General features: G+C 37.3%; 1 protein-coding gene and 1 pseudogene across 1 annotated transcript in view; one reads left to right on the top strand and one right to left on the bottom strand.

Annotated features, from left to right (window-relative positions):
- The window catches only part of LOC109396811 (coiled-coil domain-containing protein 91), a gene marked incomplete at its 5' end in the record, with an annotated part of 121,010 nt that extends 98,544 nt beyond the window's left edge, over nt 1-22,466 (top strand). Inside the window, one exon of the mRNA XM_019668967.1 lies at nt 21,392-22,466. Coding sequence (XP_019524512.1) covers nt 21,392-21,502 — 111 coding nt within the window. The remainder of the gene's footprint in view (nt 1-21,391) is intronic.
- Nucleotides 17,457-21,072, bottom strand: LOC109396810 (eukaryotic translation initiation factor 3 subunit L pseudogene; annotated as a pseudogene).
- Nucleotides 22,467-24,979: the final 2,513 nt, after the last annotated feature.

Genomic DNA, 24,979 nt, shown 5'->3' with positions numbered 1-24,979 from the left:
AGCCACCGTGTGTGAAAGTGAAGAAGCTCTCACATGATTCTAGCTCCCAGCCTTCAAGTCTTCCAACGGGGGAACCAGACATCATGGAGCAAGAACAAGCTGTCGTGGTTGCACGTATTCAGATTCCTCACCCACAATTTTCATGAGCAATGAATGGTTGTTTTATACCACTGAGTTGTGGGAGAATTTGTTTTGCAGCCATAGTAACTGGTAGAGAGCCACTTCTCCTCCGCTCAGAGACAGATAAGGAAGTATCTGCAGACAAGGGCAAAATTCTTTTTCATAGATAATTTTGTATGTCCACGATGTGGCGTGGATTCAACGATTAATTTTTTGAAAGTATATTTAGCTAATATTTTATTTGAAATTCACAAAGAAGAGTGACCAGAGGACGGTTTATTAAAAATTACCTAAGCAGTCACTAAAAGGAGTCTCCTTTAGTCCAATGAAGCACTATTTTAGGACTTGTAGTATTATCTATACTTGATTTTAGTGAGATAGCTTTGAGTTTGTCACCTTACCTATGATGTTAGCTCTAGGTTTTTTTTGTAGATAATACTTATCAAGTTGAGAAAGTTCCCTTCTAGTCCTAGTTTGCTGAGAGTTTTTATCATGAACAGTGTTGGATTTTCTCAAATCCTTTTTCTGCATCTGTTGATATGATCAGTGTTGATTTCAACAGCCTTTTGACGTGATGATTACATGAATTGATTTTTGAATGTCAAACCAGCCTTGCATACCTTGGATAAATTCCACTTGGTCATTGTGTAGAATTCTTTTCGTGCTGTTTTTGGATTTCATTTGGTAATCTTTTGTTGAGAATTTTTGCATCTCTGTTCATGAGAGATAGTGGTCTGTCATTCTCTTGTCTTGTAATGTCTTTGGTTTTGGTATTATGGTAATGCCGCTTTATAGAATGAGTTAGGAAGTATTCCTTCTGCTTCTATTCTCTGAATTCGTATAGCTTTTGACTGCTAGATTTTCATAGAAAAGTAGGTAGGACCTCCAAGGGTTTGGATAATATCATTACATTTTCATTTCTGCATACTTACATTTAGCAGATTTTTAATATACACAATTATATTAGACATTACTAGCTTAGTATTCCTGAAGATTTTAAATTCCATGTTGTTTTTTATTTGAAGAACTGTAGATATACATCTGCAAAACTATCTGAATTTTTTCATCCAAGTGTAGCAATACCTATAAAGTAAATGAGGTGGTAAGTCATTTGGACAGGCCATACCGATAGAATTTCTGTGATGATAATATGCATTTGATTTACCACACACCATTTAGATTACTTGATCCTTTCATTACCTTGCATAATGTCATTTGCTTACATTAAATCTCACGAAGAAAAAATTTCAGTGCTTTGGCTACATTTGGTCACATTAAAACACAAGAAAAACGTTTCAATGCATTGGCTGCATGCCTTGATTAATTGGGTCCTCAGGTAAGTACACTGTGCAGCAGAGAAAGAGCAGATGTCTTGAGACTGTGTTGCTACTGTATGTGGTATCTCAGGGGCATCTCAATTGCACTGTGTACTTATGAATAACTTCATTTTTAAGTTATCCCTCAACCTTCATCCTTCTTACTTCCTAATTCCATTGCATTTATAATGTTGCTTGGTAAAAATTGGTTACATAAAACATTTTAATTAACTTTGCCAGTTTTTCTTCTGAACTTTTTTTTACCTATACATATAGGTGAGAAATTGGAATTTTAAATGGGACTTTTGATCAGTTGACATGGCTATTTCTGTAGGAATTATAGTTTACAACCATTTGCTTCTTTTGGATGCATAAAAGGCAAATACAGTAGATCAATGTTACTTAGTTGACAAGAAAAGTAAATGACTGAAATAAAAATAAAACTCATATAATAGCTTTTATACCAGCCTCACAAATGTCTCTGGTCTATGGACCATCAATTTATGAAATTTCTACCCAAAATGCCATCAACTGTGCTTTGCAAATTTCCCACAGATATTAAAAGAAAGGGAGAGAAAGATGGTTAGTTTTTTCTTGCTTTCATTTGTTGAACATTACTGAATTGTCCCATTTTGTGAAAAGTCTTTGAACATTAACATTGTAGCATGGCATAGGTAAAATTTTTATGTTCGTGAGAGAAGTATAATATATGCTTAGGAGTATGGGGTTTTGAATCAGATTTCTTGGATTAAAACCAATCTTTATTATTTATTAGATAGGTAAATTTAGAAAAATAATATTTCTGGGCCACATTTATTCATTTATAAAATGAAGATGAAAACAGTACCTACTTCACATAGGATTGTTATGAGAATTAAATGGATTAGCACATGTAAAGTACTTATAATATTCCATGGCATATGAAAAGTTCACTTTCAGTGTTAGCTATTAATGAGTCAGTTCTCCTTCTATCACCATATATTTGACCCCATTTACCCTCATCTACCACCCCCTTCCCCCTTACCCTCTGGTAACCACTGAATTATTATTGTCTGTGTCTATGAGTTTTTCTTTCTTCATTTGTTTGTCTTGTTCCTTTGTTGCTTTCAGTTTTATATCCCACATATCAGTGAAATCATATGGTTCTCAACTTTTTCTGTCTGACTTATTTAGCTTAGCATAATAATCTCCAGATCCATCCATGTTGTTGCAAGTGGCACTATTTCATCTTTTCTTATGCAGACTAGTATTTCATCGCTATTACTGTATTGTTGAGATGAGTTTTCCTATCTATATGGTTTAGATCAGAACGTCTTTGGTTCTGCCTACTCTGCATTGAAGTATGTATTAGTTGAAATACTTCTTTGTTCCAGAAGTGATGTGTGGCAACTTAAAATATATGTACTGTTAAAAATCATAGTGAATAGAAAATGAGCATCATATGAGTGTGAAACTGATGGTGATTCAGTATAAATATATACATGCCATAAGATCTCGTCTGCTTATCATAGTTAATCTGAAAGTCAGCTTGGAGTTTCCCAGGGATATAACTATCATTTTATATATAATATTTATAATTTTTAATTGATTAGGAACTTTATGTTTCTTTCTAGACCTCATAAGTTAGCTTGTTTGGTTAGGCAACATTTCATTGCTACAGTTTTGAATCCATCACAATTATATGTTGTTTAAAACATTTTTAGGTGTTTTTTATCTCTTTTTCACTCTTCTAGTATGTGAATGCATATACTCAATATATCAGAGAAAATTTTAAAAAAAAAAGCACTTGCCAATGCAACCTGCATACATATGCATTCATGTGATCAGCATAACCTGATCATTCTGATTATTTTATTTTTATTTTTTGGTATCCTTATACTCTTAAGCTATTATTGGAGACTGTATTCCAGTAGTTGTTTTTCAACCCCCAATTAAAATTTTTAATTCAATCAAAAATTTCTGTCTCATTCGCTTAAGGTTTTGGGCTTATCCCCAAGTTCTTGAGCTTGTACTCTACAAAGTAAATTTTTGTTTCTGATGTAATAGTAGACAACCATCATATAAAGTGTGTACCTTTATCATTGAGTTTTGTATTTGTCTTCTAGTAACAGAAACAAGAACTAGCAATGGCCTAAGCAAGCCAAAAGGTAAGCCGTTTAGAGCTAGTAAAGAAGCTTAAACTTCACAAAATCATAAAGGATTCAGGGTCCTTCTGTCTTTGCACGTTTTCTGTCTTTAGAATTAGCTTTTATCATTAAGGCTACTGAATGGCAATTGGAGCTCCACTAAACACATTTGTGATGGAGGAGAAAGGAAGAGTGAAAGAACCAAAAAAGGAAAAAGAATTTGGAAGAGGTATCTGTCCCATTTTGAAGGAGCTCTCTTGAGATCCTATCCAGTAACTTCCATTCACATCTCTTTAGCTGCCCCTAGCTGGAATGAGTCTTAGGAAAGATGGCTTGAGGATATTCACCTTGTTCTTAGAACTAAACTGGAATTTTATTGGTCAGAAAGAAAAGAAGACTGGGTATTGGGGAAGAGAACCTGAAGGCTTTGCCATAATCCTTGACTTCTCATACCCTTTCTTTGACAGGTGTTTAATTTTTCAGCATCTTCAATACATGCAGGTGCTGGTGCCATTTTTAGGCAATAATGTCCAAGGTTAGCTTTCATAATTGAAAGCAAACATCCTTTACTTATTTACAAGAAGGAAGAAAGTTAGAGTTTTTTAAAGATTTTTTATTAAAATATTGCTAAAATACAATGTTATATTAGTTTCAGGTGTACACAATAGTTATTCAGCATTTGTATACCTAAAGAAGTGATCACCATAAGTCCAGCAACCATCTGACACCATACTATGATATCACAATATTATTTACTATATTGCCTGTGCCGTACATTGCATCTCCATGACTTATTTGTTTTATATCTGAAGATGTAAACCTCTCATTCCCCTTTACCCTTTTTCCCCCCTTCTTTAATTTTCCAATAGCAGTTGACATTCGATATTATTTTGTATTAACTTTAGTTGTAAGCATAGTATTTAGACATTTATATAATTTAAGAAGTGATCCCCCTGGCTAGTCTAGTCCCCACCTGGCACTATACATAGTTATTATATTACCATATTTTTGACTATATTCCCTGTGCTTTACATCCCAATGACTATTTTCTAACTACTAATTTGTATTTCTTAATGCCTTCACCTTTTTCATCCTGTCCCCCTCCCATCTCTCACCCCAAAAAATCTAGTACCCATCTGACACCATACATAGTTATTCAATATTACTGACTGTATTCCTTATGCTATACTCTACATCCTGATGACTACTACTTAATCCCTTGCCCTTTTTCACCCATTCTCAATGTGCCTCCCATCTGGCAACCATCAAAATGTTCTTTGTATCTATAAGTTTGTTTCTCTTTTGTTTGTTTGGTGAGAAATTCCTTTAGCTTTTTCTTGTCTGGGAAGCTCTTTATCTGTCCTTCGATTCTAGAATAATCTTAGTTGGTTCTTACTTTTAATCACTTTGAATATTTCCTGCCTATTCCTTCTGGCCTGCAAAGTTTCTGTTGAGAAATCAGCTGATAGTCTTAAGGGAACGCCTTTGTAGTTAACTAATTGCGTTCTTCTTGCTGTTATTTTATTTTATTTTTTATTTATTTATTTTTTTAGCTGAGCCATCCTGCCACCTGTTGGCAGCTCAGAGGCAGCTCAGCTCTGGCTGGGATCAAACCAGTGACCCTGTTGCTCAGAGCTTGCACTCTTGAGTGAGTTCTTAACCAACTGAGCCACTCGGCCGGCCCTTTTCTTGCTGTTTTTAAGATTCTCTCTTTGTCTTTAACCTTTGGCATTTTAATTATGATGTGTCTTGGTGTGAGCCTCTTTGGGTTCATCTTGTTTGGGACTCCCAGCACTTCCTGGGTTTGTATATTAGGTCTGACAATTAAGTTCATGAACTCATCCTAGAAAAAGTGCTACATACCTCATTGCTAAATATCACTATGGTCACCTTCGAAGTACTCCCCCTGGGAAGCTATGCATTGATGCCAGTACGTAGTCCATTCTTCAAAGGAATTTTGGAACTCTTTCTGGAATGGTCATCAGAACTGTCATCGTATTACCCTTGATATACTGAATATCTTCAAAATGTCTTCCTTTCAGTATTTCCTTTATCTTCAGGTAAAGAAACAAGTCATTGGGGGCCAGATCAGGTAAGTAGGGAGGGTGTTTCAATACAGTTATTTGTTTACTGGCTAAAAACTTCCTCACAAACAGTGCCATATGAGCTATGAATTGTTGGTGAAAAGTTCAGGTCGTGTAATTTTTTAACGCAACCTTTTCAGCACTTCCAAATAGTAAACTTGGTTAACTGTTTGTCCAGTTGGTACAAATTCATAATGAATAATCCCTCTCATATCTAAAAAGGTTAGCAACATTGTTGCAACAAAGTTCACAAACTTAGTTGTCAGTCCTAATATCTATTTTCTTCACCATGTTATGGAAGTTTTCAGCCATTATGTCTTCAAATAGGTTTTTAACTCCTTGCTCTCTCTCTTCTCCTTTTGGTACCCCTATAATGCGAATATTGGTACACTTGATGTTGTCCCAGAGGGCCCTTAAACTATCCTCATTTTTTGGATTCTTTTTTCTTTTTGCTGTTTTGATTGGGTGTTTTTGGCTACCTTATCTTCCAAATTGCTAATTCAAACCTCTGCTTCATCTAATCAACTGTTGATTCCCTCTGATGTATTCTTCATTTCAGTTATTGTAGTCTTTACTTCTGCATGGTTCTGTTTTTGTGTTTCCTATCTCTTTATTGAAGTTCTCTCTGAGATCATTGAGCATCCTTATAACCAGTGTTCAGAACTGCATCTGGCAGATTGCTTGTCTCTATTTTGTTTAGTTCTTTTTCTAGAACTCTGATCTTTTATTTGGGAAATATTTCTTTGTCTCCCCATTTTGGCTGCCTCCCTGTGTTTGTTTCTATGTATCAGGTAGGGCTGCTATGCCTCCTGGTCTTAGTAGAGTGGCCTTATGTAGTAGGTGTCCTGTGGGACCCAGTGGTCCAGTCTCCCTGGTCACCAGAGCTGGGTGCTCCAGGTGTGTCCTTGTGTGGTTTGTGTGTGCCTCCTGTTGTAGTTGAGACTTGATTGCTGTTTGCACATCAATGGGAGGGGTTGACCCTCAGGCTGATTGGTTGTGTGGACTGGCTGTGACTACAGTGGAGGAGCTGTGGTGCAGAGGCTGACCCTATGGAGCATGGTTAGCTCTAGCAGGGCTGAGAGGGGACCTGCTGCAGGCCAGTTTCAGCCACAGTCTGTGCCCTGCCCAGGGCCACTTGGCATGAGCCACAAAGCAATCCAGAGATGGCTGCTGCCTGTGCTGTGCTCAGAGGTTCCTTGAGAGGCCAAGCTGCGAATTTAGGCTGCTGTCTCTAGTGCCTGTCTTAGGGCTGCTCAGCCAGAGGTACGGGACACACCAAAGCCAGATGCTGCTTGTTTGGGTTTTGTGAACCTTTGAGAGATTTTAGGAACGCGCACAGCAGGAACCAAGTAAGGCCATTTATACAGAAAAGCCACTGGAAGAGGCTTGGGTGTGTCTGAAAGTTGGGTGGGGCATGGCCTTAGGGATTCAGTAGGGAGGGGCAGATGAAAGGTGACAGCCAATTAGATGGAGACTCAGATTGGCGGCTGTCAGCATCTGCATGCTGGGAGGGGGCGGGCTCAACAAAGAACAACAGCTTCCGCCAGCTCCTCCATCTGGGAGAAAGCTGCCCCTCCAGCCCTCACCCTAAGCTAGACAATTCAATTCCTCGGTGTTTATCCCTGGCGCTTTTAGAGCTGCTGCCCCAGCACTGGAGCTCAGAGCAAGTGAATCCGTCGGCAAGTAAGTCCGTGCGCGGTACTTTTAAGAGTTGCGACTGGAAGTGCAGCCACCTTTTGTCTCACTCAACCACAATATCTGTTGGTTTTCACAGCCAGAAGTTATGGGGACTTCTGTCCCCTGCACTGAAACTCTGGGCTGGGGAGGGTCTGGAGAGGAACTGGGACCCCTCACTCCTGTGGGGGGGACCTTTGCATCTGAGATATGCCTCCTGATTTTTAATGGTCACACGTGGGGTCAGCCCATTTTGTGCCTCTGCTCCTCCTCCCAGCCCCGATGTGGCTGCTTCTGCGTGTCCTTAATTGTAGGGCTTTGGTTCAGAAAGATTTCAGGTGATTCTCATTGGTGGTTGTTCTGTAGTTCAATTATAATTGATGTCCTGAGAGGAGGAGGTGAGCACAGCGTTTACCTATTCTGCTATCTTGACCAGAAATCCTAGAGCTTTCTTACATTCCTCAATCCAGCTGGGAGGCAGCAATGGATTTTAAGAGGACTTGGTTCCCTCAGTGGAATAAACCTGTTTTAAAAATATGCCAGACAGATGGTATTGTTTTTTATTAAGTTTCCAATGATCAAGCATACACCTGAATAAAATCCTGAAAGATGTGGAAGAGCAACTCTGTTTATTTAAAATGAGAGAAAAAAAGAGTAGTCACACCAACTTCCATTTGATTAAATGGTGCTTTGTTCCATTGGTTCAGTTTTGGATACTGAGGATTTCCTAATGGGAATCGGGTATGCATGACAGCTGTGGCACAGCTCTCACTTGTGAGCTTAGCCAGATGTATCAGAAGGTAAGAATCACAGATTGTCTTACACCTCGAAGGTACCACAGGTGAGATCCACACCACACATTGCCTTTATGAATGTTTCCCCTTTTGTCGTACGGATCTAAAAGGGAGTAGTCTACTGTTTTTGTATATGCTCAGTGACGTTTACAGATTCTTTAAGGTGGTGATTTCTTATATGATGTATTTAATGTGCCAGTTTTTCTTTAAATGCTTCTGTTGCATTTCAGGGAACCATTTGTATGGTAATATAACAGAAACCTTCCTGAGCCGACTGTTTAGGAAGGGAAGATAATTACATGTTTCAATGACTGTATCTGCAGGGCTTTTGGCATCTTGACAGGCTTTTGTACTAGTGTATGCAATGCAAGAAATCCCTACATATTTATAGCAAAACAGATACTGTGCCAAAGCCCCCAGCCATAACTGAAGTTTTTATCTGAGAAGGCAGTGTAGTATTGTGGTTTAATGAATAGGTTTGGAGTCATGCACACCTGGATTTGAATCCTGGCCCTGCCACTTGGGCAGGTTATAACGTCTCTAAGTCTCAGTGGCCTCATTCATAGAATTTCAAGAGAATATAAATGAGATAATACATAGTAGATGTTTTCCAGTGATGCCCTGCACTTATGTAATCTCTTCTTTTGAGCCTGAGCTGGACTAAGTGACACTGGGTTATAAAAAGATTGTGGCTCCTGTGTTGGGTGCTCTCTCGGTGTACTTAATGCTCTCATTCTCTCTTGGGTTGCTTGCTTTGGGTAAAGTCAGCTGCCATATTATTAGGCAGCCTTGTGGAGAGGCTCACATGAGCTCTTTTGGAAGTGGATGTTTTGAGGCCTGTCGACAGTCACTGAGTGAGCTTGGAAGTAGGTTCTTCCCCAGTTGAACTGAGTTGACTGCAGCCCAGCTGACAACTTGATTGCAACCCCTCAGGAGAGACCATGAGCCAGAAGCACTCAGTTAAGCAGCGCCCAGTTTCCTGACCCATAAACACTGAGATGATAAATATTTGTTGTTGTTTTGTTTTAAACTACTAGGTTTGGGGTGATTTGTTACACAGTAATACAGTAGATAGCTAATAATGCATAAGGAGGTTCACCTGTGCATAGCAGGCAGCAAGCATGAACAATCAAGAATGAGCTATCACTACTCTCAAAACCAGAATAGGTCAGACTTAGTCTAGCTTTGTAGGATTATTCATCATGCACTGTACATCAATTTCGATATACTCGTATGTGTGCAGAGAGCTCAAAAATAAGCCCTGTGGACAGTCCCTTGCCTGTTTTTGTAGATTGAAACATATAAGGAAAAATATATCAGTTATTTGAGAATTTTAAGATTCACAGCAAGACAAGAACCTAAGAAGTCATGTAATTCTTCTACTTCACAATAAGATAATATTTATGTTGCTGAAGATCAAAAGGGGAGATAGATAAAATTGGCAGACATCATTCCTTAGATCGACACATAAGAATTGCTAAAATCTTTAAAAGTCAAATTGATAAAAATACAAGAGTTTGTGTTTGTTATTTGAACAGTTCGTTGTGTAACAATATTTGTTTGGGATCTTTATATTAATTTAATTTACAAAAGGTCATCCTACGTATTGTAATATTTGCACTAGATCAGCTCTTGAAACAATAATGTAGAAAAAAGGTTGTTCATAGTTTGGGTGCATGTAACAAACTGTATTAAATACTTAATGTGTAATGTCACATCAAAATCAGTCTCCCTTGCCACAATCAATCCATCTTATATTTGAAATAAGTTCTTTACTTGCCGTCGAACTCTAGAAAGTAGGATATGGAACTTATTAGTAGATACATATAACCCTTGGATCATAGCCCTAAGATAGGATTTCTGTGCAACTACTATACAATTTCATCTACCTTTACTTTTCTAAGATTTCCCTAAATCGAAAGCTTTCTTTTTTTAAGTGTTTTGGAAATTTTTAGATTTTCTTTGGAAATTGCCTAAATTGGGAGTAAAGCTGCTGTTACCAAAATTCTTTGCTTTTCAAATTCACTAAACTTCACATATGGAAGCTTATACTACAATGCCTGCTATCAGACAAATAAAAGTAAAATCTTCACTCACAACTACAGTGAATCCTTTCCTGGCCAACTGCTGTTGCTTAACTTGTAATATCGAATTAGACTGTATTCCAAGGTGGTGTGCCTGCCCATTAGAGTCTGGAATACATATTGGTTTATTCTGTCCAGATGATTTAGTTAAGAGCAAAAATGAGTATTCGCATTTCCCAGTGGATTCTATGGTAGTTTGGAATAAAAAGGCAGAACTGCCCAAATATGTAGAACTTATTTTAGATGATTCAAAAGCAGAGAATTTACTTATCCTAAGACATCTTAAAACAAAACAAGGCAAATAAAAACACGGTTTTTAAGTTGTGGCCAATAGGGTTTAGGACGCTTTATACCCGTTTTTCGTTTACTCCAAAAGAGCATCTGTAATTCATCTTGTGCATGCTAGAAAATTACAAAACTTCTTTATATGTTGACATTTTTAAACTAGATAGTCAGATAGACTTGAAGTATACTTCAAAGTTGAAAAGTATTCTCAAAGAAAAAAGGAGATGTGAGCTCTGGATTGGAAGTCTTCATGGGGCATGAATGATGGCATGTAAATATGCTGGCAAAGAGTTAGGGAACCCTACATTTTCTGAAGTTCAGGGTGAGGCCACTGGCACTGCCTTAGTTCAAACTACTGCCCTGTCTACATTTAATCTTTTGGTCGGAGTCATTCTAAACATGTATTTTATGTAACACTGTTATCCAGAAGTTGGTTCCAAACATGATTTACAATAATGGTATAATTATATTCCCAAAGAGGAGATTTCATGTCTAAACTTCAGTTTGATATACAATATATCCTTCTTGCAATCAAATCTACTTGTCTGAAAATACAAAGAAAAGACTATTTTAAAAGAGAAACTCTTTATGGTTAGTGTACCACTAATAAAACAGATACTATAGAATCTCCATTAATGCAACTAGTAATGTTACAGATAAGTCTAAATTTTCTTAGGGTGAAATGATGAGTAGCAGAATTTGAGGATACAGGAGAAAAGTAACGATGGCAGTATTCAGAGGAAAAATGTTTAAATGTTACAATAAAAATAATCACCACTCAAGAATAACTTGTTCTTCTTCAAGTATATCTGCCCTTATGTTGATGATTTCATAAAATGAACCAAGCCATTACAATTATGTTTGTGTATTAAATCTTAAAATTGATCCATAATCCACTTCCTTCATGTGTATATCAAGAGTAAGAGTAGTCATAACCACCCAGAATACTTTTCAGCACCTTTCTGCCTGTAGTGCTGGCACTCCAAGGATGTCTTATCTTTTCATTGTCAAAAACTTAGGGGCCGGCCGAGTGGCTCAGTTGGTTAAGAGCTCGCTCAAGAGTTTGAGCTCTGAGCAACAGCGGTTCGAGTCCTGGCCCGAGCTGAGCAGCCACTGAGCTACCAACATGTGGCAGGATGGCTCAGCTAAAAAAAATGTAGTGAGGCCATAGAATCTATTTGTTACATTGTAGAGTTTCTTAAGGAAAGATAAACTCAGGTTAATACATTTTAAAGGAGTGTATTTTTTTAAGCATAGGAGGACATGTTAGGTTTGTGAAATTGGTCTCCTAACCACTCAAAGCATCAGCTTTCCACAAGTATAAAATACAGATTTTAAACTAAACAGCCTCAAAATCCCTTACCATTAAAATTTCATGACTACTTATTATTAAAAGAAAACCTAATCAATGTAGTTTCCTCCCTATATTTACAATTTGTTTTTAGTCTAGAGCAGCTCTCAAGAGAAATTGATTCATGGGACATTTTCCAAATTATGTTTTATACACACATGCACACGATTCCAAGGTTTAAAAGTTTGAGAAACATTACCTATACTATATAGCCATTTTGGCAATTTACAATGCTTATTAGCACAAAAACTCTGAGAAGTTCTATTAGAAAGAAGCCTTTTGATCCTGCATTTCCTAAACAGTTGTACTTGACTAAAAGTGAAGCCTTTTATTGACTGATTTTAAACATAACACCTGCTACATAGAAGTGTTTTGTACATTGTGGCAAACACTATCCTGGTATATAAGGACCTCAGCAATCTGAAAAAATCGTTGTTAATAGTTTCCCAGGGCTGCTGTAACAAAGCACCACAAACTGGATGACTTAAAACCATAGAAATGTATTCTGTCACAGTTCTAGAGGCTGGAAGTCCAAAATCAAGGTATCGGCAGGGCCATGCTCTCTCTCTGAAGGCTCTAGAGCACCGTCTGTTCCATGCCTCTCTCCAATTTCTGGGGGTGACTGGCAGTCTTTTGCATTCATTGGTTTACAGACACATCACTCCAGCCTCTGCCGTCGTCTTCACATGGTGCTCTTCCCTGCATCTGCGTTTCTGTGTCGCTTTATGAGGACACCAGTGATTGAATTTAGAGACCACCCTAATCCACATGAACTCAATGTGCATCTTAATTATATCTGCAAAGACCCTTCTTCCAATAAGGTCACATTCACAAGTTCAGGGGTTGGGACTTGAACATATCTTTATGGGGGACACAATACAACCCATTACAAAAATTATCCATCAGACCTCATAATCCCACTGCTCCTTCGCCAGATCATGGATTAGAAGGCCCGAGAGCTGAGACTTTCTGACCTTTTCTCTACATTTCATTCCCTTGGTAATCTCACCTATGTTTTAAACGCCTTGTACTTGCAGATGATTTACAAATTTGTACCTCTAGCCCTGATCTCTCCCCTGATTTGCAGACTTATATCCAATACCTCTGACATATTTAGCAGGATTAAACAAACTAACCATGTCCAAAACAAAACTCTAATTTTCCTCTGGCCAACTCACTCCAACTCCGGTTCATTATATCTCAATAAATGGCATCATCATCCTAAGAATCACCTTTTATTTCTCTTTTCCTTTCCTCCACACTTTTAATACTTCAGCAAGTCTGCCCTGCTGTTAAGACTCCACAGTCAGCAGTCTGGTTAACTTTATTTCGTTCCCAGAGCTAAAGTCTCCTAACTGGGTTTCTTCTTCCACTCTTGTGTCCCTACAGTCTGTTGTTCCCAGTGACAAGTGTGCTAGTTTTCAAACATGGTCATCTCTTGCTGAAAACTCTCTTCCCATAACTGTAGTGTCCTACCTGCTCTGGCCGCCGTCTGCTTCTCTGATCCTCCTACCAGCCCCACTCTTTGCTCCATTCTTGCATTTATAGCCAGTCCTCAGTCAAAACAAGTCTGACCCACATTTTGGACTTTTCTCTTGCAATATCATCTGCCTTTAATTTTCTTTCCTGATATTTTTTTATGGTTCGTTTCTCCCTCACTTTTTTCAAGTCTCTTAATTGCCACCTTCTCCAACTGGTCTTCTCTAATCACCCTACCCAGAAGAAATTCCCTCAGTCTGTGTCAAATCCTTCACACTACTTTGTTATTTTTTTATAGTATTGAGCTCCACCTGAAGAGTATTAATTTGTTTATCTCCTCAAACTAAAATATAAATTATATAAGAGCAAAGAATTGTCTTGTTCGCCACTATATTTCTAATGCCTAGAACAGTGCCTGGCACATAGTAAGTACTAAATATTGACTAAATGGGTGAAAGAAAGAATGTGTGAATACTACTAGCAGACCATCTCCACTAGATTCAGGGCTCCTTCCTCAGTGTCTCTAAATAATATCTCCCTCAGTGTCTCTGTCTTTGTCCCTGCTAATCTGCTTTCCCAGAATTTCTTCCACATTTTGTTCCTCTTTGTCTAAGGAAATGCTCTTGATGCTCTCAGAGCCTGTATAAGTTACACTTTTGTGATGTTTTCTCTGCTGTGCATTCCCACCATGACTTGTCTCTCAAAAGACTACAGATCTTTTAAGGACACAGTCATTATTGTATACTTTTTTTTCTCCCATACCTCAGAGCAATAATGCACAACTAGTGGGCAGTCTTGACTATTTTGTAGATCAACTGATTGACTAATTGATTAATTGGTTGTCTCAATCTCAAACATGTAAACAAAACAACAGCTTCAGTTTTCCCTGTGTGTGTGTGTGTGTGTATATGTGTGTGTGCGCGTGCGTGCGCATGTGCGCGCGCAGGGGCATTCATATCCAAATAGCAATGTTAAGGAGGCATCATTGTAATAAATAAGAGACTAAAGAAATCTGTTATTCCTTATCAAAAAGTAAACAATCATTCTTACCCAATATGATGATGTTAACTGGAACATCTGCCTGAGTAATTACAATTCCACATCATACTTGACCTTTCTTCAATACCCATGAAACAGCTTGTTAGTGAATGTGAAAACTGAATCCATAAAACGTATAATTTTAACTGATAACATTTATTTATGAGTCATTTTTTAAGTGCATTTTACAGATACCCATTCTAGCTTTTTTAAAAAATTAGATCACTTTTTAGTCCTAAGTTTAAAATTTGTAGGAGGGTAGGCTTTAAAAGTAACACCGATAAAAGTAAACCTAATATTTTCACGTCTCTTGGTATGTCTTGTTGATAGGATCCCCAAAGATACTGAAATCACAATTTGTACTAAGCATTATATATATATACTTTGAATATATATATAAATATATATGTATATATACAAAAACAATGTATCAGGGCCAGCCAAGTGGCACGTTGGTTAAGAGTTGGCTTGGGATGCCAGCTCTAAGCAGCAGGGCCCTGGTTCGTATCCCACATGAGGGCCAGTAATGCTGGGCCCTCTACAGCTAAGATGGTGAGCAACAGCTCGACCTGGAGTTGGGCTGCTGTGAGTAGCCAGCGACAGCGTAGGCTGTATTGGGGCTGGCCGGCAGCTGGCGTGAGCTTTTGTGAGCTGCAATGAGCTGCCCTGAGCAGCCGTCCAATGGCCAGGGAGCGACTGCCTCAACCAGGAAGAGCGCAGTGGTAATACTAACATGGGCCAATGAGGCTAAGTCCTCCACAACTAGATTGAAGAACAAAAGGACAGCNTACTAACATGGGCCAATGAGGCTAAGTCCTCCACAACTAGATTGAAGAACAAAAGGACAGCAGCTTGTCTTTTCCCCTTCCCCGATTCCCCAGTATAAAAAAAAAAAAAAAAAAAAAAAAGCAATGTATCAGATTTTCAGATGTTCTGGGATGCAAACATTATGCTTAGTAGTCCCATTAAAATAAGTCATGTTTTTTTGTAATTGATTTTGAATTTTGCTCTTTAGACCAGTTTAAATTCGCCATCCTTCATATTGTGTTTTGGTGACTAAGAAATAAAAGAAAGCTAATGTCTAGAATTGTTTTGTTTTTTTTTTGCTACAACATGAAATACTAATGCAAAGGTAAATCTAATGTAGGGCATTACTGGGAAGTCATATGTTCTTTTTTTCCACTTAAGCTTATAAAAACTTTTAGGAAGTAGTATGCTTCTAAATTGTTTTCAGCTGTATACCAGCAAACTGTAGAGATAACAAAGAGGGGAAAAGATTTATAAAGCCCTGGTGTCTATTTCAGACACCTCAGAATTTCCAGGGTTTTTTTCAGATATCTAAAAGAGCTGAATAGCAGCTGAAGCAACAGAAATGTAAGGGAAAACAAAGCAGTCAGAGCTACACTATTATAAAGAGGTTGTAAACCCCATGTCCAAAAATGTTTGCCACCACTACTCTGGATATAATACTGTCAACATGAAGTCACAGAATACAAATCTTTGATTCACTTTGAAATGAAAGCCACAAATACAGAACTAAGCCTCACTCTTCAAGGGGCAGAAAGAGTTGACTATTTTGCCAAAATTCTTCTTGCTTCAATAAAGGATAATAAGGTCATGCCTAATAAAACAGAAACTGTTGAAATTCAGGAATTCGCCAAGAACATCAGTTTGATACACTTGTTTTAGAGAGAGGAATTCACCATCTAAGAGAAAGGTCTCAAGTATTCCCTCTCACAGACATGATCTTAAGTACCATGCCCAGGAAGGACCCACCAAATTGGAAGCCCAGCACTGTGGTGGCCCAATTTATCTTACTCCTCATAGAGTATCCGTGTCACCTTGTTGCCTCTTAAAGTGTTGAGCTCCTGTTTATTAAGTGGATTCTTGCATTAAGACATTTCTGGGGAGGCATGGTGAAACAAATGAAGTGAGCCTTGCATGTACCTAAACCCAAAACCAGTATGTCTGTCATCATATAGTCACTAATCTCAGGGTGACTCCTAACACAAGCAAGAGAAAAATGCTTGATACGTTTAAATAAAAATCTGTCAAACTTTTTTTGTTCTTATACTCTTTGCTTTTTTAAAAATTAAAAAATATTCACTCTGAATGCATAAATCCAGATGATTATTGTTACTTAGCAACAATCACAAGTTGAATGCTAGTTGCAAATTGTTTGTGCTATATGCCCTCAAAAGGAGAGAAGTTTCTCCTTTATCTAACATTCATAAATTCTAAGATATTAAGACAAAATTGTTTTTTATGGAACTCTTGGTTGTACTAAGGGGCTTCTAAAAGAATGAATTATTAGCTAACACATGTAAGTCATGAAACATAATGGTAAAACAAACACCCAGGAAGCCACCTCCAAAATGAATCTATATATCTCAACCTGCCTGACTCCACCCTCCAAATATAGCTCCAGGTACAGCTATCCTCAGTTTGGATTGCATAATTTCCTTGCCTTAGAAATGATTGCATATTGATGTAACTCAAAAGAATACACTTTTGAACTTTACTTGGTTTTTGTGCTTTATGAAAAAAAAAGGTATCATAATCTCTAGTCTGATCACTTTTTAAATTCAATTTTATTACATATGTTCACTAATTGACATTCATCTGAAATATTTGATGGAATGCTTGGTAATATGGTTGTTAATACATGATGTGTTAGGATTTATTATAAAGCCGTCGTAATTAAGACAGAGTTATATTTCTGTAGGGATAGGTGAATTGTCTATGGGAAGAGAATAGGGAGCCCAAAGACAGAGTCATGTGTGTATGGAAACCTGATTTATAGAAGTAACATTGGAGATGACATATTCTTTGGCTCAAACAATTTCTATAAGATATACTAACATAAGTATACAGAGGTCTGTATTGAGGGATGTTCGTTATAGCATTGATTATAATAGCAAAAGATTAGGAACATTCCAAATGTCTATTAATAGAATAATTTTAAAATAAATAATAAAATATCCATTATATATATATATGTATATATATATATAATTATAAACTTATAAAGGAAAACTATGCAACCATTTAATGAAAGAAAACAGGGCAAACTGGTCCTTTTATGCGCTGCAGATGGGACTCATAAATTGGTACTCTCATTGTGGAAAGCAATTTGGTAATATCTATCACAGTTTACAATATGCAAATCATGACCTGGAAATTCCACATATTAGAATCTGTGCCAGAGAAACTGTAACATCTTTTGAAAGGAGTGCACTCAGGTTGTAAATTTCTTTGGTGCTTCAAAAACAAGACAAAATTTTAGTAAACTTACATGGCTATTAATGGGAATATGGCTAAATAAATCATGGAATACAGTCAAGCAATTTCTTAAAAATGAGACAGGGAAAATTTCCAGTAATGGCAGTGGAACTAACTGATTGTGTCAACCCTCCTATAGTTAACAGTTATGAGATCTGGACCAAAGATTTTTAATGACCTGTCTTTAAATTCTTGAAAGCATCCAAAAGTAGACAGAAACCACTGGAAATGGACTGGAACTGGGTGGTAGTACACTCTTCTGTATTCTTTGAATTTGGACCAAGTGCAAAATAATTTTAAAAACTGCAAATATTTAGATTTCAATCTGTTTTACATATATTTAAAAAACTTTTAAAAATTCAACTTTAACCCCTACCTATCTTTTAGATTAGGTTACACATTTTCACTTCTAGAATTGAAACTGTGTCTATCATTTCCTAGTAATTGCTTTGCTCTTTTAGGGTTAAATATTCATTCAATCTCAGCAAATATTTTATGAGGGTCTAACAAGTGTCAGACCCTCTTCTAGATGCTGAGGTATAGTAGTCAGCAAGACAGACAAGATCTCTGCTCACCTGGCGTTTATAGTACAATGAACTGTCTGGTTAATAGAGACTTGTAAGCAGAAGATACATATTCACCTAAAGGTAGGTATCATCTGAGAGTAGAAGAAAAAAAAATGAGGAAAAAAAATAAGAAATCCTATTTCTGTACATATATTAAAATCCTAAAATATTGGAATTTAAGGGAACCTTAGTGGTGTACAATCTTTTTACATGAGCATTTTGCTAAATAGCATAATGCATTCTTTTTTTTTATTAATGCTGAGGATACTTCAAATTTTTAATCTTTCAGTTTTTCAGTCATTTTGAATATCAGTGGATTATAGAATTGTGGTTTAATACAGAATTCTTGTTGGATTTGTCTTTTGTTTTTCTTTTATGTTGGTGGGAACTTGTGGGAAGAGTATGTCAACTTTTACATAAATATGACAGGTATATATTGTGAAATGGACTTTACTTGGCTTTCCTTTGAGTTCTTTCATTGTTCTGTAATATGTAGGCAATGTGTTGTCATTGGTTATTTTTACACCATGGGCAAAATTTTTAGGGCAGAAGAGTTAGAACCTTTTTTTTTTTTTCCTGGCTCCAAAGAAGACTCTTTACTGAGACCTATTTAAAACGTTTTAGTCCTTGATTCAGATAAACTTCATCAGTTGACTGGCTAATGACTGAGCTAGGTAAAGCCTTCACAGTGGCAAAAATATCCCCCACCAACCATGACATGAAAATAGATTTCTAACTAACGGCAGTGTGAATGTTCTTAGGGTCCCTGTCCTATTTTCTTCAGTGTTCAATTGAGCTCCTTAAATGTGTGAATCTGTTGAAGAAGTCCCCGTAGCGCCTGGCGACCTTTGTGTCTGTGGTGTGGGTCAATCATGTCCTCATCGTTGTAGAAGTCAACCTCAGAGGCTGACTGGAATTCGCCATCTAGGGCAAAAATGCCGCTGGGCCACACCAGGTTCATCATTTTGTGTTTGAAAACAGGGAGTGGGATCCGGAACTCCTGCTCTATGAGGTCCAGGAAGCCCACCTGCTTGGCCGTCGGCATGGTGGTGTCGAGTTTACCGAAGCTGTGGCTGGTTGAGAGCTGGGCCCGCTGCTGTGCTTCATCAGAAAACACCTGGAGCTGCTGCAAGAAGGGTTCCTTTGTGGTAGTTGGGGTGCACGTGGTCATAGTTGGGCACTTCAGGCAACAGGAATTTGGGGCAGGAATAGCTGAAAAGTTCCTTATAGACCTGCGGGTCACCTTTCTGCATGTGTAGTATCTTATCCCCGTATTTCTCCCGAAGCTGCAGGGGAATGCTCTCATCGGTACACATGGGCTACCTGGTGAGGGCGCTGGTCCGAGCGCATGCACCTGCTCGTTCTGCTTCTTAATCATCTCATGCTTTTAAGTGGTCCTCTGAAACTTGCTCTTGGACCTCCGGACGTAGAGGAGGATGCTGGCAAGGACCCAGATGCGTCCTGGTAGCAACACATCATTAAGTATGCAAAACCAGCACAATAGTATGTGGTGACCTGGCACTCCGGCACACGGAGCACATGCACTTCTGGTTCAGTTCGATATTCTCCAGCACCTTGATGGTCTGGTAGTAATCCCCCAGTAGGGAGGGCAGACACAGAAACCCCACCAGGCTGAAGTAGCCAAGTCTCTTGTAGAGGAAGTGCCGTCCATACTCCCCAGCCACACTCTCAGGGTCAGCTCCGCTTGTGTACACCTCCAACTGCCAGTTGAGGTTGCTCTTGTGTAACAGTGAGTGAAGGATATTGGGGGCACTGTGTACATTCTAGATTTTAGGAAAGGAATGAAGGAAGTCATATCCTCTCCTGACTTCTTGGTGATCTTCCAGCAGTACTGACTAAATGACAGAAACTGATAGGTGAACTCATGGATGATATCCCAGAGCCACTGGTCGGGTAGTTCAAGAGGACCAGGACCATCAGCATTAAGAATGTACTTGAAGAGATTGCAGTAAGATTCAAGAGATAATAGGATTCAAACCTCTACTCCAAGGAAGTTCCCCCACTGGCTTTGGCATATATGTAGCTGTAGTACAATTCTTTGTACAAAATCAGGAAGACAGCATCGTTACCAACCTGTGGAGCAATGACTTCAGCCTCAGGCTAAGGTGTATTCTTAAAGAATCTTTAGCTTTGTCCAGCTGTTCTCATAGATGTCCTGATCTCACCAATCAGTGACATCGCTGGAGACTGGACTGGCCTGCAGCTCATATACCTTCTTCTGGTTAATCAGATCTGAGAGAGTTTTGTGGAAATAGTGGATGAAGTTTTTCATCCCTTCGGGGATCACCTGATAGGTCGGTCTGCTGTTCATACTGACATTCATAAGCCAGATCCTGCTTTGGATCTCCTGTGTGCATATCATAGTTGCCTGGGTAAGCATAGGGGTCATATGCCGTCTCAGAATTGTAATCTTCAGCCGAGTAAGACATAGCTGCGGCACTCAAATCTTTTCTTTATGTATTCAATAATCCTTACCATCCAGAAAGTTCTTTACTATATATAACTTTTATTATTAAACCTCTTGTTTTGTTTACTATAATAATTTTTTATTGAAATATTAAAACAATCCTAATAAAAACCTCTCATTCAGCAGAAAGCCAAGTCAAATAAGTTTCAACAATATCAAATATTTCTTAAAGTACACTTTTCGCAAGAACTTTCTCTAATTTCAGAAAAGTCCTCATCTTCTCACGTATCTTTTGTCCTACTACACCCTATGCATAATGTAATTATGCTGTTTTTCTGTACTGTGTATCTTTTATATATATATATATATATGATCTTTGTGGATGTTTGATCTGTATATTATTAAGAACTAGCATTTTATATTTTATGTTTTTTTTAAATTACTGTGATCAAATTTATATTTTTTAAATTATTATTTTATGTATTTTTTAAATTATTCTGATTAATTTCTCTAGTAGCTGAGTACTAACATCAACTATAAAATTGTAATGATTATTGTCTCATCCTAGATAATAACCCAGAAATAGTGACTACATTGTCTCTGAGTTTAAAGCACTTTTTTATTTTATAAATCATCATCTGAAAAGGTTTCTCTAGTGGACTTCAGTGGCTTAATATTCTTTATCCTCAACTAAGTGTTTTTGTTTTTGTTTTTGTTTCTATTTCTCTCTCTCTCTTTCCTAAAAAAAAAAAAAAAATCAACAGCTTGATCAAGTCATCCGCCAAAGAAGCCTGTCCAGTTTGGAACTTTTCCTCTCCTGTGCTCAGAAACAGTTAAGTGCTTTGATAGCTACGGAACCAGTTGACATTGAATAAAGAGAACATGACAAGCTAACCACACTGGCTATTGATAAATCATTAGACCTCTAAAATACATGCTGTGAATTATAAAGATGTTTTTGTTTTCTCTCTAAACCTTGGAGAATTGATTTCCACTTCAAGGATAAACCAAAACAATATTTAGAACTACCAAGAGATCTAATTTATCTTTTGGTTTTTTTTTCCTTTACATTTACTACTATTTTTGTGGTGGTGGTAGTGGTGGTGGTGGTGGTAATAGTAGCAGCAGCAGCAGCAGCAACAAAGTATTATGTGACCCAAAAGCCATTGAAAATTGCCACATTACCAAAAGTTAATTAAGTAAACTTTATAGCCTCTGTTGGCTTATTGTATTTGGCAAAAGTAGTAAATATCTTTACTTATTGCCTCACAGTGACTCTTAATAAGATTTTAGAATGTAATCATGCATTTACTTGATTTTAAGGTAAAAACAGCATGGATTTCAACATCTCATTCTGATATTACCAAACTTCGTTTCTGTATTGGAATCTATTTGTATTGGTAACAATTGAAAATAACTAACAATTATTATATTAATTCAGCTTTGATCTGATGTACCACTTAAAGGGTTACGTGTGTGATATATGCTTATTTCCTATTTCAGTTCTTCAAAGTCACCATGAATCAAGAAAGTCATGTTTTAAATGAATCACACCATGAATTTAATCTCTAGAAAGAGAATATAATGTAACAATTTATATGAATTCCGGTTCAAATATAAGAGAGATGAAATTCTTTCCCAGTACTTTAGAGTGTATTTAATTCGTGAACAGTATGCTTCAATGGGAAATCATGAGTTACTTTAACATCAAAACTAAATGTCATTAAAATGTATCCAAACATTATTGTCTTCTTTTCTGAAATGCTTCTACTTTCATGGGCTTTGTACTTTTCTGGATTTTCTCAGTGTAATAATAATAAAAAGAGTTCCAAAAACTTATTTGGTTCCAAAAACTTATTTGGTTATTATATTTCTTTTTTTATCCTTTCTTTTTTTAAATTAATTCTTTTAATTTTTTTTCTTACTCAAACTTAAATATCCATGGATGATGATGTTTTTAATATATATCTCCCATAAATATTTACAATATTATTTACTAAAAAGCTTTAAATATGAATAACTAGTTTTTTCTTACAAATTTAAATAAGAAATTAAAGCAAGCAGGCCACTTACTTGAATTGCAGCATAGTAAAAATGGTAGGAGGGCTTTTAATTCAGGAAAAAGCCAGTAACACAATGTTATGGTCATATTTAAAACCACTTGGCTCTTTGTCATCAAATTTAAAATGATAGGATATTTCAAAAGTTACTCAGATATGATTTATATGAAAATGAATCATGGAAGGTCAGAAACTAATATCCAGAGAAATTCGGATCCAGAGATAGAACTATCAAGAGAATATAATAGTCTACACCTCTCTTTCATGTCCTACCTTCACAGAAAGATTTGTTCTTCTTCCATTTAGGGTTCCAACTTTGCTGTTGACATAGACTAATTGTTGTCTGAAGAATTTGGAACAAACTGATACCAATCAGTCTATGGGTGTTGGCAGAACACCCACCATGCACAATAATAAACTCTTGGATTGCTGTGGTGCTTTTTTGTCCCACAGAGCTGCCTTTAAAGATAACCAAGAAGAATCATCTGGGCTTAGAATTCATTATTTGAATGCATTAATCTTTCCAAACTGAATTAGGTAGTATGTTTCAATCATGTTCAAGTTATAGATTTCCACATTCAGAACTGTATTCTGTTTTTGCTCTGGTTATCAAAAGGACGTTGACCATCTAAGGTAGTATTCACTAATTAGATGATTAAGTATTGTTTTTCCCTGAAATGTGAGCCCAAAGTCTCAAAGAGAAGTAGTAAAATGTTTTGTATCTAAAACTTTCTTGGCCTGTTATATGATTTCCTTAAGTGTTTTTCCCTGAAATGTGAGCCCAAAGTCTCAAAGAGAAGTAGTCAGATGTTTCGTATCTAAAATTTTCTTTGCCTATTGTATGATTTCCTTAACTCTTTTTATGTAGCATTTCACACTGTTATGTTTACATGAATAAGGCACCATCTTGAAAGGCTGAGAGTAAGAAAGCCATTAGATTTTTTGAATACTATAGCCACTATCAAACTGTAACTCCATTTTTAGTAGCATGCTTGAGGATTCATTAATAGAAAAGTTTTTTTCCTCACCAAAAAATGAGTATCTGCTTTGTGCCAAGTATTTTCACATATCTCAACCCCGTGAAGGAGATGATATACCCACAATTATTAGTGGAGAGGCTTAAATGTTTACTGGCCCGTGGTGACTGGGTAGAGTCGGGATTCAACCTCAGAGCTTTCAACATGCAGTTTTACTCTTTCTAGTACTGTGGAGATACCTGATATTCTCTCCATGAGAAAATGTCGCAAAGTTTCTATCCCCTGTAATCTTATCCCAATTAAGAAGATGACTAGCCGCCGCCCCCCCGACCCCCCCCCCCGTAAACCTAATTGGAATTCTAGCTCTGCCACATTCTAATTGTGAAATGTTGGAAAAGTTACCTAGCCAATTTGAGTCTCATTTTTCTCATTTGTGAGGTACAAGTAGTGATTTTATAGGCTTTTTGTGAAAATTAAATTAAGCTTATAAAATGCTTCACCTAGTAGACCTGGCTGGTGTGGTCACCAGTTCACAGTAATTCCCTTTTCTCTGGGAATTGCCCACAAAATACAGGTATGGTTGCCCACAAACAACTGGCTATACAATATGATTCTGCCCCTCTGACCTTGATTGACTTTGTCATCCGATGAAGATCTGACCCCAACTACACCTCCTGTCCTATGGTGATACACTACAGCTCCTTTCCTCTAGGGAGACAGACATGAACTCTACTTCCAAGGTCAGAAGTCTCCTGATCCCTGTCTTTCTTGAATCTTGGATTCTGCGAGATACCCAAATATTCTTCTAATATGCCAGCACCACTTAATTTTTCCCCTTAAGCTAGCCAGAGCCACTTTCTATTACGTGTAACCAAAAAAATATTAACCAAGGCAATCCAGCACAGAGCCCAGCACATAATCCCTGGGTATTCGGCACTCGTAAATTCTTCATTTCCTCCACCATGCTAATCCACATCCCAAATGGGAACACTCTGATGTATTTTAAGGAATGTTAAAAATATAACTAAACCAAAGCCCCTATTGTCTAACAAAGCCAAGTAAATCACAGATACCTAAAACTATGAACAAACAGTGCCCTATTTAGAAGTTCTCTTGTCACTCAGAATCTGGAATAGAGGTTTAAACTCAGCTTTGCTAAACGCTGACTCATGTTCCAATTCAAAGGAGTCTTGCTCAAGATTGCTTTGAAATCAAAACCAGAACATTGTCACTATGGTTGGTGTTATTCCTCACCGAGTGGGGTAGTATCTATAATTATAAGTTGTTTTTTATCTGACAGTTAAACTGAGCGGTA

This window comes from Hipposideros armiger, unplaced genomic scaffold (genome assembly GCF_001890085.2).
Source record: "Hipposideros armiger isolate ML-2016 unplaced genomic scaffold, ASM189008v1 scaffold_546, whole genome shotgun sequence".
Classification (NCBI taxonomy): Eukaryota; Metazoa; Chordata; class Mammalia; order Chiroptera; family Hipposideridae; genus Hipposideros; species Hipposideros armiger.
The sequence above is the reverse complement of the archived record's forward strand: the minus strand, read 5'-3'. Positions and strand labels throughout refer to the sequence as shown.